We start from the raw sequence: 14,589 nt of genomic DNA, 5'->3' as shown, positions 1-14,589 counted from the left end.
TACAGACCACGGCCGCCTGGCATGCGTGGGCAGCGCACGAGGGGTTGATACACGCGGACCTGCCGACCTGATCCAGAAAGCACGAGGCAGTTCCCCAGGGAAACAGGAGACACTCTCAGGATGAAGGGTGCAGAGCAGGGTCCCGACAGCGTGGGCGGTGGACGCGCGGCCAAGGGCAGGGAGGTCCACAGCCCAGCCTGCAGGCGCAGACAGTGCCACCTTCTCTGAGATCTGGGAGAGCACATAAAACCTCTGAAACACACTCCTCCGTCCACAAATAACACATGGGCAGAGCATGGCATCAGTGAGGTAGGGATGGCCAGAGAGCAGTCCTGGGTAAGCACCGGGCACTAGGACGGCCCCCGAATGATGGCGGAGACAGAAAGGGACTCCACAGGCCCCGAGAGCCCCCACAGCAGCTCCCTGCAGGAGAGCTGCCCCTTCTCTGCCTCCACACCCTCCTGCCCCGCTGCCTCCCTGTCCCCACTCTGCCGCCCCGGAGCCTCCAGCGCAGAGAACGCCAAGGATGGGGGGCTCGCTTGGCCGCCGTGCTGCTCAGCCACACCACACCTCAAACACAAACACCGGCCCCTGCGCTCACGATGCTACTTGCCAAAGGTCATGACTGCAGTGCCTTCCCACCCACCCCAACCAGAGGCCAGGCTCCAGCCCAGGCTCCTCCCTGCCGTCCCAGACGTGCCTGGGAGCCAGGCTCAGGCACCCCCTCTCCACGTCCAAAGGCCACAGCCAGTGGACACATGTCCCCTGCATGACAGCGCCCGCCTCCTCACTGGGCTCCCCAGCTCTGTGCCCATGATGACCTTCTACAACCGCGCCTCCTCGGATCTCAGGCCCACCTCCCATCACCTCCCTGCTGCCCTCTGGAGGTGCGGCAGCCAGCAGGTGATGCTGGTGTTGGCTGCATTAAAATCCACCTGCCTCCACCTGCCATCCAGGGGGATGGACCCGGAACCACCATCCGTCTCTGTCCGTGCCTTCCCACCACCTGCGTCACCATCTCAAGGACACTCCTCCTACCACAGAGCCTCGGCCCCCAGGCACACCAGGCCCTGGGGACATGTGGACCCTGGATGGGCTAACCCTCACACTCTTCGGGCTCTGGAGCGCCCTGCCGCGGCCACACCGGGACACCCCACAGTCGCCCCACGGATTACCTGAGAGGAGGGCGCCAGTGTGACTTGCCCACCACTGTCTCCCAGGACCCAGGTGTGACACGTGGCAGAGGGTCTAGGTCTGGCCTGAGAAGAGGCTGCAGATCCCCTTGCAATTCCGTCACAAGCCCTCCTGCATCCACGTGCACGGTGGGTGCTGGGACCTACTTCCCTATCGTCTAGAACCTGGGATTTTCCATAAGCACACATTTGATTTCGTCCTAGTGAAGCATCCTGTACGTTAACGTAGACAGACTCGCACCCCTGATTCACACGCAACTCGGAGCTGCGGTACCGCCTCCGAGGTCCCGCTGCCTAGATGCTCACTCGCAAGCTGCCAGCGGCTCCACCTACTCGTGGCCGCGCTCTCTGATGAGGACTGGCCTCCTGTGCGCTAACTGGTCCCCCGAGACTCCCAGTCCCAGCCCTCCAACAGCCCGCCGGCTCGGGAGCTTGGGTTCCATGTCTGCCCCCAGCCGGCACCGTCCTGTCTCTGAACCCCCGGAGCCCGCGCCCCCACACCGCATTCTCCCCCGCGATGCCTTCTCAAGCACCCTGCTTGCGGGTCTCCTCCATTCCCCGCCAGTCACCCCCTCCCACAGGACACATACGCGGGGTATTTGTCACGTTAACAAGTCCCTGAACAATAAAGCGTCTTGACCCCACTTCCCACACCAGCACCGGCGGCTGCCCCGCCTGCCTTCCCGGCCGTGCTCCCCAGGCCGACCGCCACGTGGTGCCGATGGCGCTCCCATGCTGGACGAGCCGGCACCTCCTGATGAGGACCCTCTCTCTGCCTGGCTTCCGGGGGTTGCCTTGCGCCCTGGGGGGTGCTGCGGCCCTCCTGTCTGGCCCGGAACAGGCAAGGCCTCCAAGCGGGCGCGCACTCGGGGTGGCAGGGCCTGCAGAGCGCACGGCCGAGCAGCGAACACGCGGAGAGGGTGATGAGTGACACGGAGGCTCCCCGGCTCCCGAGGGCACAGAGCGCTGGGATGTGCGGTCACTGGGGGGAGGGGCGCCAGGGCTGCAGCCAGAGAACCCGGCAGAGACTGGCTTTGTGCAGGGCTGGGGTGACCACATTGGAGACCGGGGGGGGGGGGGGGTTCAAACACATGGCCGTCCTCCCAGAAGTCCCGAGGTGTAGGAGGCGGCGTGTCCCCGTGTTTAAACTGCACGGTGAGCAGTCAAGCTGAAACTGGCCTCAGGAGGAGACTGAATCTCCCCATCGTTCAGGGCCGAGGGGACAAAGATCTGAGCAGGCTGTCGTCTGACAAAGCAGGGACTCTGGCCTATGCTTATGAAAAGGCAAGAATTGGCAGAGACAGTCTTCCTTAAACTCAAGTCAGCCCTGATCCGCGGGAGCACTGCTCTGGTGCAGCTGGGCGCTGCGTCGTGGCCCCACTGGATGAAGGGGTGGCCCTCCCTGGCGGAAAGGTCCTCCGGGCTCTTTGGCTTTTTCATATGCCATGCTCAGCACACGGCGAAAACTTACCAAACATGAAAAGACAGACGTTACACCAAAAAAACAGACAACAGCTGCAAACCCACAGATGATACAAATGTTGGACGTGAGGACCTTATGATACTGTGATTACAACCCATAATCAAAAAAGGAAAAAAAAAACCCAACCAATCAAAACTGATCCAGAAACAACAGATTTAACCGATGAACACATTAAAATACTCCTTAAAACCGCATCCCACGAATGCAGGCTGGTGGAGGCGTGGGAAACGCACCAACGACAACCACAGCAGACGAGACGGACGGCTTGCTAGACGGCAGCGGCGGCAGAGCAGACGTCGCACGAGCCAGGACGTACAGGCCACAAGAAACAGCGACGCAGGCTGCCCAAAATGAGACCCAGAAAAACAGACTGAAAGAAGACAAATGGCGCCTCAGTGAGCTGCGGGACTCCAGGCAGCCAAATACGTGTGTGACGGGGTCTCCAGAGAGGGACCGATCAAAACCAGACAACAAAATCCCAAACCAAAAAACAAAAAGGTGCTGCACGGCTGGCATGCGCAGAATTCTAGAAACGGTGCTGGAATACTTCCCAGCCTCCTGCCCAGGACCGTGGACAGGAGGAGGACGCACCCGGTGGGTCTGTCCCCTCAGGTGGCAAAGGGGTTTTGCAGGTGCGATGAAGGCTAGTGATCAGCTGACCGGAAAATCGGGAGATGACCATGGACCAGCCAGACGGGCCGGATCCAAATGCCAAGCGGCGGTGGGAGGGCACGCTCCCGAGGGCCTCCCGGGAGAGCAATGGGCGGTCCTGCTGCGACTTGGCACCGCGGGGAACATCAGAGCCCCAACCAGCCCCTCCATGGCCCGGACAGACCCTGCATAGAGCGTGGCGGGCTCTGCCCAGACCCCTGAGCACCAGGCCGTGGGGGGGGGTGCGGTCTCACAGCCACCACGTCTCCAGCCGTCTGTTACGGCAGCAACATCAAACAAATACGATGGCCAAAGACTGACACAACTCACAGACCCGAGCAGCTCAGCCGCCACAAATGCAAGACGCCCAAGTGCACCATGGTCAAGCTGCTAGAAACCAGTGATGCGCAGAGAACGGAAAGGCGGCAAGCAGGAGAGGAGGAGCCCGACGGGCACAGGGGCTTCCTGCGAGAAACACCTGGGGTCAGGGGACAGTGGAGCTGATCTGTCAACCTAGAATTCTTTCTATGGTGAAAACATCCTTCAAGATGGAGACACTGTCGTCATATGCAGCAAGGCCGCCCCGAGCAGAGAGCCCTCCGGCAGCAGGACGGTGCAGGCGGGACCCAAGCCCACCCCACTGGGACCCGAGAACGAGTCCAAGCAGAGGAGGAAAACAGGGTCTCCAGCCCCAGAGAGAGGCACCTAACTCCTATACCTTCAACAGCACATTTTTCAATAAAAACAGCTTTTATAGCTTTCCCAAGAAAAAAGATTCACAAATGCAAGGTCATCTGTCCAACTTGGTGGCTTGAACGCCAGCGCCCTGAGGCGGGCCCAGTTACTGAGCGCGCAGCCCCGCTCCTGCCTGCCGCTCGTGGATCCCGTCTTCTTGTCTTCAGAAACCGAACCGGTCTCTGTGCTGCCGGCCTTTGATTTGGTGTCAGATAATCCAGCCCCTTGAATGTCATGTTTACTTTTGGTTAGGAGCCCGAAGAACTGAATACTAAGCCCTGAAGACGCTGCGGGCACCGTTACCCGCAAGGTGGGCCCCAAACAAGAGCAGAGGACAAACGGCTAACGGGACGTGGAGTCCAACACAGCTCAGCATCCACACCACTCTGCGCGACTCCTTTGGCACCGTGGCGTTTTTACCTTATAAAACACGTCAGGCACGTACTGCTCGCTGCTGGACTCCTTGGCATAGCCGAGCTCGGGGGCGTCCTTGCACGGCAGCAGACACTCGTCACGGACCAGCGCCATGCACTGATTGGACACCTGGTACCCTTCAAAGTGGACCTGGTTGTCGGGACCACCTGCAAGAGAGACCCTTCAATGAGAATCCACAAAGGAGGTTCAAACTCAGTCCGTATCTGTCACTCTTCCCTTCGGACCAATAGAAGCATCAGCTCCGAAGAGTCTGTCTTGGGTAAGAATTCAAAAACGTCCCACAGCAACTTCATGAGTGGCTGGAGCGCACGGCCACGGCCACAGCCACATGGCATGAAGACGCCTCAGCAGCTCCCCAAGCGGCTCCCGCCAATGACACGCTCTCTCAGAATCAGAAAACAGGAGTTAAACATCCTCCAATCCTGGGGCTCAGTTGGTTCGGTCCCCTACTTCGGCTCAGGTCATGATCTTACAGCTTGTGACTTTGAGCCCCATATCAGGCTAACAGCTCAGAGCCTGGAGCTGCTTCGGATTCCGTGTCGCCCCTTTTCTCTGCCCCTCCCCTGCTCATGCTCGGTCTCTGTCTCTCTCTCTCTCTCCTTAAAAAATAACATTAAAAAACATTAAAACAAAAAAAACATTAAAAACAAAATCTCCAGTCCGGTCCCAAACCATGCGTGTTGTCACCCAGTGCAGGGGCTCTTAGCGGTCAGGAACACCAGAGGCCCGCCTCCAGCACGCCTGTGTTCTCAGTGAGCAGAGGGGGGCCAAGACGGAACAGGACAAGCGGGGAAGACAACAAAGGGTCTGCGCCATGCTCTCTGCCTTACAAAGGCCTGCACAGCCGCCACACTGTCACCTCAAGCCACACTCGCAAGGCGAGGACGCTGCCACGGAGCCAGGGCCAGCACACGGGGGACCGCAGCCCAGGCCCCTGGCTTCACTGTGCTGCTGCTCCCTCTCGTCACTTTGTAAGACCTCAGTAAGTCTTAAAATTAGGGACAAGGACAGTGCAAGAGCCATTAAGATGGAACCGTCCAGTGAAGGGGAGCCAAGCAGCAACCTGGCTGACAGGAGACCCTGGAGAGAAGGACGGGCCCCATCAAAGGCCGGCCCTGAGCCCCTGGAAGAGGAGGCCCAGGCCATGCACACAGCGACTTCTACACACAGGCACTTCCATAATCAGGTGACATTCTGACAACTCTAATGTCCACTATCACTTACAGCTTTGGAAAACTTAAAAGAAACCTCAATATCTCTATTTTAGTTTCTTTGACAGAAACAAAGTAAGTTACTCATCAGGGAACAGAAGTGTTTTTCCATCTGGCTTTCAAACGTTCACCAGAAACCAGGTCTGATGGCCGGTCAGCGTGAAGGACGGGCAGAGCCAGCTTAGATGGGACGAGGTGGGGGCCTGCCGTCTGCACGACTTTGGACACCACAGGACAACAGCAGCTGGCTTCCCAAAGCCGAGTCCAGTGGGCTCCAGGGGCCCACAGGACAACCCGAGCCCAGCACCTCTCTGGCCCTGATGCACACCCTGGCCACGACCACTCACTAACGTGGAGGCAGCAGACGCAAAGCCACTGGCTTAGAAGGAGCAGAGGGGCAGGTGGGGAAGGAGCAGGGTGAGGCCGCCCTCAGTGTGTGCATCTGGCTGGCATTTTACTTCAGGCACTGAAAATCCACCCTGGCTCTCAGATGGGTTATTAGCGTGAGATGGGTCATTAGAGCAGGGAAAAAACCTGGCCTTTGAGGACTAGAAAAAACAGAAAACGGGATTTGTAAAGTTGAAGGCTATTTAAAACAAAGCAGTTATTAGTGCACGTGGACAGTCTCCAAAGGCAGAGTCAAGGAGAAGAACCGCAGGCTGCCCTCCCCCACGCGAGGCCGGGACGCAGAGCTGTGGCGGGCTTCTCTAGGCGGGCGGGAGGCCCTACCAACCGGGCTGAGCTGCAGGGGCAGCCGGACAAGCCCTCGCACTCCTCTCCCTGGCCCACCTGCCGAGGACGCCAGCAGGTGGGAGGCAAGGGCCCACGGGGAAGAGGGGAAGAGGGGAAGAGCACTGTGCTAGGACCCGGCCTCGGGCAGGGGCTCTCCCAGCCCTCCAGGACACGCGGAAGCCAGCGGTAGAGCAGGGAGCTTCGACGGGGGCCCAACGAGGCATTCTCCTTCCACCAGGTCCTTCGTGTTCACGGGAGCAAACCCCACACGTGATCAGTCCTCCCTTCCTCCAGACGTCTCGAGCTAGCGCTGTTCTTGGCGGGGAGGGGCAAGGGGAGCTCAGAGCGGCAGCAGCAGCTCGAGAGGCAGCTGCGGGCACGGGGCCTGCGGAAGCACCATGGAGCCCGGATGCAGCGGGCAGTCTCTTGGGAGACAGCCCCAAACGCACAGGCCTGCTCTGGGACTCGGGATGGGATGTGGTGAGTGCAGCTCCATCAGCTCCATGGGGCAGTGCTATGCCCCATGTCAAGCAGGGGGACGGCACACTTTAGTGGGAGCTGGAAGACGTGTGATGCTTCTAACAGCCGCCGCCCCCCCCCCCATTCTGGGAGCGAGAGCATGAGGGGCGTCTGCACAGGTCACAGTGTCAGACGAGGGGCCAGCGCAGCACGGCAGTGCAGGGACTCTGACCACGTTCTTATTACAGATTACGTATGGTCTCATGGTTCCAAGGCCCTTCAGGGCGATTCTGAAGGAAACAACTCCATGGACGATCTGTAATTTCCAAACTCCCATCAAGAGGTGTGAATCCATAACTGAAGGCACAGCCAAGCCCCCAGGTCACAAACTATAATTCTACAATGACCTGGGGCTTCTTACCTGCTGAGCAATTCCTCACGGGAATTTTTAAGTAATTAAAAGGGCCAAGTTACCACAGGAGCCCACGGAAGCCTAAGCCAGCCGTTCTGGAATCCGCGAAGGTAAATTTGGTTGTGCGGCGCGGGACTGCGGCTGGAGCGGAAGGGGTCGGACACCCTGTGTGTCTGGAGGAACCCCACACACCAAAGGAACGGTCCACATCCCGAGTGACCTTGGATGTCCCCCGCACACTCCTGCAGGCAGGACCCCACCCTCGCGCTCTCGGGTTAGAATCGCCCGCAGTTGCACACGAGCGCCCGGCACCCCCGCACAGCGCTCCTGCTCGGCCAGCTCTCCGGGAGCCCCCAGACAGCTCTGGCTCCGTCACTGCGCCACCCCATCAGGCGTCACCAGCCCAGCACCGACGTGCTGAAACCTGCCGGTCTGTGCTCCGCTCAGGCCGCTCCTCTGCTTTCTCTTTGAGAATTATGCGGGAGGAGGTGCATCATCTATGAGTTTGTCCTCTGGACAGTAGTGTCACAAACTATTCCGAAAAAGGAGTTTCCAAAAGGGGGTGTGTGACAGGTTTGGGGACAACCAGCCTGAGCCACTGTACCCAGAACATTAGCCTAACGAAGGGGAGGGGCCATATGCCTTGGGGAGGGGAAACGTACCCTCGGCGCAAATGCGGAGCTGGCTCGGCAAAACTCTGACGGGAAAGGCGCCCCCCCTCCCCCCGCCCTCCACTCCCCTCCTCGGCGTCCAGTCTGAGCTGCTCTCCCGCTCGGCGGCCCCCATGACAGCCCATGGCCACGCCGCCCTCCCGGAAGGACCCTATGCTGGGGACCTGCTTTCCTGTAACCCCGTCACCTCTCTCACCCACCCCCTTAAGTACCTGGCCCCACAACAGGTTAGAAAATAAATCCAACTCACCAAGCAAACTCACACTAGCATGTGAAAGATGTACCATTGCCTCTCACTCATTGAAAGTACATTCATTTCAAAAAGCTGCCTGCCAATCCCAGCGGCTCTTAAAACTCAGGCAGTTTTCCTTCATGGTTCCCGTGACGGACTGACCGCGTATGAAGCGGTGGGACCTGAAGGGGCCTTCTTCCTACAGAGCCAGGAGAAGGACGGCCACCGTGACCACACTGGACTGTCCTCTGAGAGCAAAAACCAGGTCTTCGCAGGGTCTGGGTTAGACTGGATCAAACGGACCAAACAAATTATGGCTTCAGGAGTTGGTCCTCCAAGTTTAAAGTTCCTACTCGATTTAAACTGCACAGTCCTTCAGCTGGCTCTTCCCACGGCAGTGTACGTCACGCATGTCATAGGAGACGTGGTGGCCCTTCTGTAACAGGCCCGGATTTTTTTGTAACTATCTACTTACAACATACATAACATGGAACACACAGGTCACACATGCACGGAAATACACGCACACACACACATCACACATGCACGGAAATGCACACACGGAAATGGCGTCTTAGAGAACTCCTATTCCCAATGTCAAATATAAATAACAAACAACAAATCTTTTCTCCTGCATTGCCAGAGTCACTCTTGATTACTGGAAGGGGCACAGGCAGCCCCGAGCTGAGACCCAGAACCAAGTGAACTTGGACTTGGAACGAGAGCCAATGAGGGAAGAGCCACGTGGAGGCCCCAGTTCCAGAGGTTTTGCAGGCGATGCAGGTCAGCTCTGATTTCTACCACAAATCAGAAACAGGCATCTGCGTCTCACAGGCGCAGCACGAAAATCAACTCCGCGGAGGACGGACAGGCACGAAAAGCAGCACAACACACACCTGTAGCCACTGCAGTAACGAACTTGGATCCAAAATGTCCATCTGGAGAGAGCCGACATACGTTGGGATGCTTGTTCTGGAAGTCTCCTGCCGTGATACACTCTTCCGAACTCAGGAAATAGGTGTCCTGAGAAAGCAGAAACGGCACACTGAGTCTTAACAGCATCTAGTTCTTCTTTGGAAAACATTAAGAACCAAACTGTACCCTGTCAAACGCTACATGAGGTCAACACGTGGAGTCCTTCGCTCTCGTGGGCGCCTCCGTTCCCACCGCAAACAACTGCGAAGGCCAGGGCATCAGCACCGCCCCTACAGAGCTGACCGGACCTCCAGCACCGCTGGGTGAAGGCCGGGGGGTTTTGCTCCACAAGACACAACAACAGACCCATCTTTAATTTATCAAAAACACGGCGCGGAAAATCACGTGGTCTGGAAGCCAGGACGCCCCGAGCCGCGCCCCGAGCCTCGCAGGCCCTCCGGGCCCGTCTCACCTTATTCCGACTGTATCGCACTGTGCCCTTCCGAGTGTCTTCTGAGACGAGGTCTGTAAATATCCAGCCAACCTGCAGGGAAGAGGAAAGTACCTTCTGAGTCCGTCCCGGAAACAGATGATGAGTGTCTGCCGGCCTCTGCCCAGAGAGCTCGACAACAACTTCTCAGGAAGCGGTTCTCACGAGCCAGTTCCTCAGCTCAACTCCCAGGGCTTTCACACCCCCCTCGGTTGAAAACGGCCACCCTCCCGGGTACTGCTGGGCCGGAGGGGACAGTGCATGAGCAGTGCGCACCTATTTGTTAGAAGCCCCATGGCACCAACTCTGTACCCGGCACTGTGCTGGGGGGGGCAAGACTAACAGAACGCCCACATTACAAAGAGGACGACACCCACGAGCAAGCAACTAGAGACAACGCTGTTCGAGACGGTTAGCGCTAGCGGCCTCCACAGAGCAGTGGAGCGCCACGGCGGAGACCTTGCCCAGCCGCTCCGCCGCAGGGCTGAGAGCCCCGGCACTAGGGCACCCACACACCAGTCCTGGACAGTCCTGTCTGGTGCTCTGCGATCCTCTTGTGCCCAGGACCCTCACAGTCGGTTCCGTCCTGAACCAGAACTGGGCTGGGAGGTTCACAAATGGGGCTGGAAACCAAGGACACGTCCTCTGGAGAAATGATGCAGTGCCCGAGACCCTCCCGGCACAACCCTGACACAGAACTCTTCGAACCCACCTCCTGCACACAAGACCAGGCAAATGTGGAGAACTCCATTTTCTTCAAAATTACCCAAATGACGGGGCTCCTGGTGGCTCAGTCGGTGGAGTGTCCAGCTTCAGCTCAGGACATAATCTCCCAGTTCATGAATTCGCGCCCCACACTGGGCTCTGTGCTGGCAGCTCAGAGCCTGGAGCCTGCCTCGGATTCTGTGTCTCCCTCTCTTTCTGCTCCTCCCCGACTCATGCTCTTTCTCAAAAATGAATAAACGTTTGGGAGACCGGGGTAGCTAAGTCAGTTAAGTGTCTGACTTTGGCTTAGGTCATGATCTCATGGTTTGGGAGTTCGAGCCCCACATCAGGTTCTGTGCTGACAGCTCGAAGCCTGGAGCCTGCTTCAGATTCTGTGTCTTCCTCTCTCTGCTCCTCCCTCACTCTCTCAAAAATGAATAAATGTTACAAAAAAAGTTATACCCATTTTTCTTTAAAACAAGAGAAACTTCAAGAATTTAAACCAAAATATAACCCTAAATCAAGATGCTGATTCCTTGCTAGAAACAATAGGACATTGTTTTCTTAAAGCGTTTGTTAGAACGACTTTGCTCTAGAACATTCCCAGGTTAAAAGCATATTCCCCATTTTGCCTGTTAATCTGCTGTAGGGAGATTAAGGAATCAAGGATGGGGCGGCTGGGCGGCTCAGGTGGTTGAGCGTCCAATTCCTGACTGTGGCTCAGGCCATGACCCCAGGGTCATGGGATCAAGCCCTATATCAGGCTCCGTGCTGGGCACAGGGGCCTGCTTGGGATTCTCTCTCTCTCACATACCTTCTGCCCCCTTCCCTGCTCACATATGTGCTCACTCTCTAAATTAGAACATTTTAAAAATAAAAATTTTAAGTTAAAAACAAGTAACTGATTGGGGAGCCTGGGTGGCTCAGTTGGCTAAGCGTCGACCCTTGATTTCAGCTCAAGTCATGATCTCACAGTGTGTGGGATCGAGCCCCACCTGGGATTCTCCGTCTCTCCTGCTCTGCCCCTTCTCAGTTCATACACTCTCTCACGTACTCTAAAATAAAAGTAAGCAAGCTTAAAAAAAAAAAAGACTTAAAACGAAAGTTCTTCCCTGTTTTCTAACTGCCCAGTGAAATGAGGAAACGTCAAGCGCTCAGACACCTAAATCAGAAACAGGAAGTCCAATGATAACGGAAGAGGAAGCGCCAGAGGCCCCAGGCATGTGGGATGGACACTGAACCCCGCAGGCCGGCCGGTCACCGGTCACCGCTCACACCAGGAGGCTGGGCCGCAGCGAGCGGGCAGGGGACACAGCCCAGCTTCGAGGCCCCTTCCTGGGCAAGAAGGGGGTCTTGCTCCACCGTCTCTTTCCTCCACTCTCAGCTGTCCTCAGGAAGAGGGGCCCGCAGGTTGGCCACAAGCCCCAGCATGGGGATCACCTGTTTTCATTTTACTTTAAATCAGAGAAACACTCTCATTTTATTTCAAGTCAGAGGAACTCCTGGGCAGCGGTGCCCAGGAGGCACGCTGGGCCTGCGCCTGGCCTTGAGCAGCCGGGAGCCCAGTCCCAGACGGGCTGCCCCCCCAGACGTCCCCAGCAGAGCACCCCGATCCCCCATCAAAGGCCAGCAGAATGCCTCATACCTTCCTCAGACCAAGCTTGGCAGCAATTTCATCCACCACCTCCGCTTTGGGGTCTTCCAGAAGCTCCAGGCTGTTCTGTGTGCCAATCTGTTGGGGCAGTAAAGGGGGAAGACCCAGGTCAGAGGAGCCCACGGCCACACTGCTCCTGTTCAGGGGTCCCCAGGGGCACAGTTCTGACCCTTGCTGACAAGAGAAGTTATGACAACAGCACCAGCAGGTGGACATCCAGCTAAAACCCAGCCCGGGGGCCTGGCCCCTCCCCAAGCTGGACGGCCCTTTCCAATCCAGACTCAGAGAAGATAAGAAGGTGGCTCCCGTCACAGTCCCTTGTCAGGCATGTGGCTGCTCTCAGGGATGAGAAAGGCTCTCGACACATTTTCCTGGGGGTTCCTCACTGGGCAAGTCATCGTCAAAACTCCCTTGGATAAACAATTTCCTTCCAAATAGGTTTGGCCAGATTAGGCAAGATTTGAGCTATAAGGTAACATGTCACCAGAGAACAGGGGAGGAAAATGTGTGTGCAACTTTGCACAGATCGTGCCCCACTTCACAGGCAAGGTCCCGAGCGAGCAGCGGCAGACAGGTGCGCCCTAAGGGAAGGAAAAGGCCACCCGCTGGGCGGTGCGCGGGGCTCTGACCGGCGCGCGCGCTCGCTCTCGCTCGCTCTCGCTCTCTCTCTCTCTCGCTCGCTCTCGCTCGCTCTCTCTCGCTCGCTCTCGCTCTCGCTCGCTCTCTCGCTCACTCTCTCTCACACACACACACACACACACACACACACACACCACACCACACACCACCCCCCCTGCGCCCCAGCGCAGTGCACGGAGCCCGCACTGAAATGCAGCTCGAGGGCCACCAGTCAGCATCACACCTCGCAGGAACCCCGGCCACGGGGACACAAGAGGGAAGACAGCCCCAAACCAAGTTATGCTACTTGGGCACAGCCTCGTACGTTTGTTAAATTCTGACAAAACAACAGAAGAACATTCCGTTGCGGAGTATTAGCGTATGGCTTTCATCAACACCTGCAGGGCACAGGTCACATTACAAACTCAGGACAAACCTAAGGATCTGGTTTCGTGACCTGTCACAGCATGAGCTTCAACTTCTAACGAACTGGAGGTTGTTGGAGGTCAGTGGTTTCAACCTCCAGGAGATGCTGTTAGTCTGGACGACAGAGGTTTGTTTCCGTTTTTAATCCAATCACACTCCTACGAGGCCTGCTGAAACCCTCACCAAAGAGCCGCTGCACAACAGCCAAGGTGAACGCACCGCGCTTCCACGCAGCCCTCGTTACAGAGCACGCCCAGTGCCCGAACCGGTCGGCAATCCCGCGACCCGGGCTCTGGGGCAGGGCCTCTGCCGCCACCTAGCGACCCCCGTTCCAGGAGCCACCGGGAGGCTCCCTCAAACACTTCCTCCGCAGCTTTCAGTAACTCCCAGAAGCTGCGCAAGTACAGCCCCGGGAGGCAACGGTGCCTGTGCAAGAGCCACGCACGTGCACCCGCACCCGTCTGCGGTGACGGGGCCTGCAGTTTCAGGCCTTTATTTAAGAAGTCAGTGGGTCTCAGGCTCAGTGCTGACAGCTCCGAGCCTGGATGGCGCCTGCTTGCAACCGTCTCTCTCTCTCTGTCCCTTTCCTGCTTACACTCTGTCTCAAGAACAATCATTACAAAAAAACAGAATAAGTCTGTGGGTCATGGACTGATGAACAGAACACAGTGCAAAGTGACACGGTGAGTGTGCTAGGCATCCACCCAAAGGACTAGAAGAGTATGAATATCTGTGTTTACTTATATTTTAAAAACTCAAACTTTAGAAGTCTAAACCAAATATTTTGGAAAGAAGGGGGTAGGATGAAGGAGGTGCCTTGTTTGTACATCTTCAGAAACACGCAAAATTTTTTTTCCAACAATTTAGTTAAAATTTTCAAACATAAGGACCTGGGGAGGCTCAGTTGGCCAAGTGTCTGACTCTTGATTTCGTCTCAGGTCATGATCTCATGGTTGGGATCGAGCCGCACGTTGGGCTCCAAGCTGAGTGTGGAGTCTGCTTGGGATTCTCTCTCCCTCTCTCTCTGCCCCTCCTCTGCTCACATGCTCGCTCGTTCTCTCCCTCTCTCAAAATAATTAAACATTAAAAAATTTTTTTCCAAACATACAGCACAGTTTAAAGAATTCCACAGTGAGGACTCACATACCCGCTACTGAGACCCGGCCACTAACGTTTACCGGACCACGGCCAGCCCTCCAGCCATGTCGCCGTCCTGCTGCATCTCGCGGGGACTGCGGGCGCGAGCACCCCCACCATGCCAGCAGGCGTGCCACGCACCTGGCTTCCCTGCTTACAGTTCTCGCTCTTGTAGTGTCACATGTGATGAGAGACGCCATGTGAGCACTTCGCACGCCCAGCACGACGGGTTCGGGAGGTTATATGGATCAAACCCTTCCCTAAACCCTTCAGAGAAAACAAGTGAGCACAAAGAAAACCAACGTTAACTAGTTGGTGACGGAGTCCTTAAGAGAGGACTTTCCAAGTGACTTTCAAACTGGTCCCTGTGAGACACGCCCTAAAGACCCTCCTCCTCCTTCCACTAAAGACAGTTTCTCCAGTCCGACGC

At 56.9% G+C, this 14,589-nt stretch overlaps 1 protein-coding gene across 1 annotated transcript in view; it reads right to left on the bottom strand.

The window, feature by feature from the left end:
* NPLOC4 (NPL4 homolog, ubiquitin recognition factor) overlaps positions 1 to 14,589 on the bottom strand; it is a 53,547-nt gene that overhangs the window by 13,825 nt on the left and 25,133 nt on the right. The window contains exons 10-13 of the mRNA XM_029927110.1: positions 11,970 to 12,056; positions 9,602 to 9,673; positions 9,111 to 9,237; positions 4,483 to 4,643 (exon numbers count right to left, since the gene is read on the bottom strand). Of these exons, the coding sequence (XP_029782970.1) occupies positions 4,483 to 4,643; positions 9,111 to 9,237; positions 9,602 to 9,673; positions 11,970 to 12,056 (447 nt within the window). The remainder of the gene's footprint in view (positions 1 to 4,482; positions 4,644 to 9,110; positions 9,238 to 9,601; positions 9,674 to 11,969; positions 12,057 to 14,589) is intronic.

The sequence above is a fragment of the Suricata suricatta genome, chromosome 17, assembly GCF_006229205.1.
Source record: "Suricata suricatta isolate VVHF042 chromosome 17, meerkat_22Aug2017_6uvM2_HiC, whole genome shotgun sequence".
NCBI lineage: Eukaryota > Metazoa > Chordata > Mammalia > Carnivora > Herpestidae > Suricata > Suricata suricatta.
The sequence above is the reverse complement of the archived record's forward strand: the minus strand, read 5'-3'. Positions and strand labels throughout refer to the sequence as shown.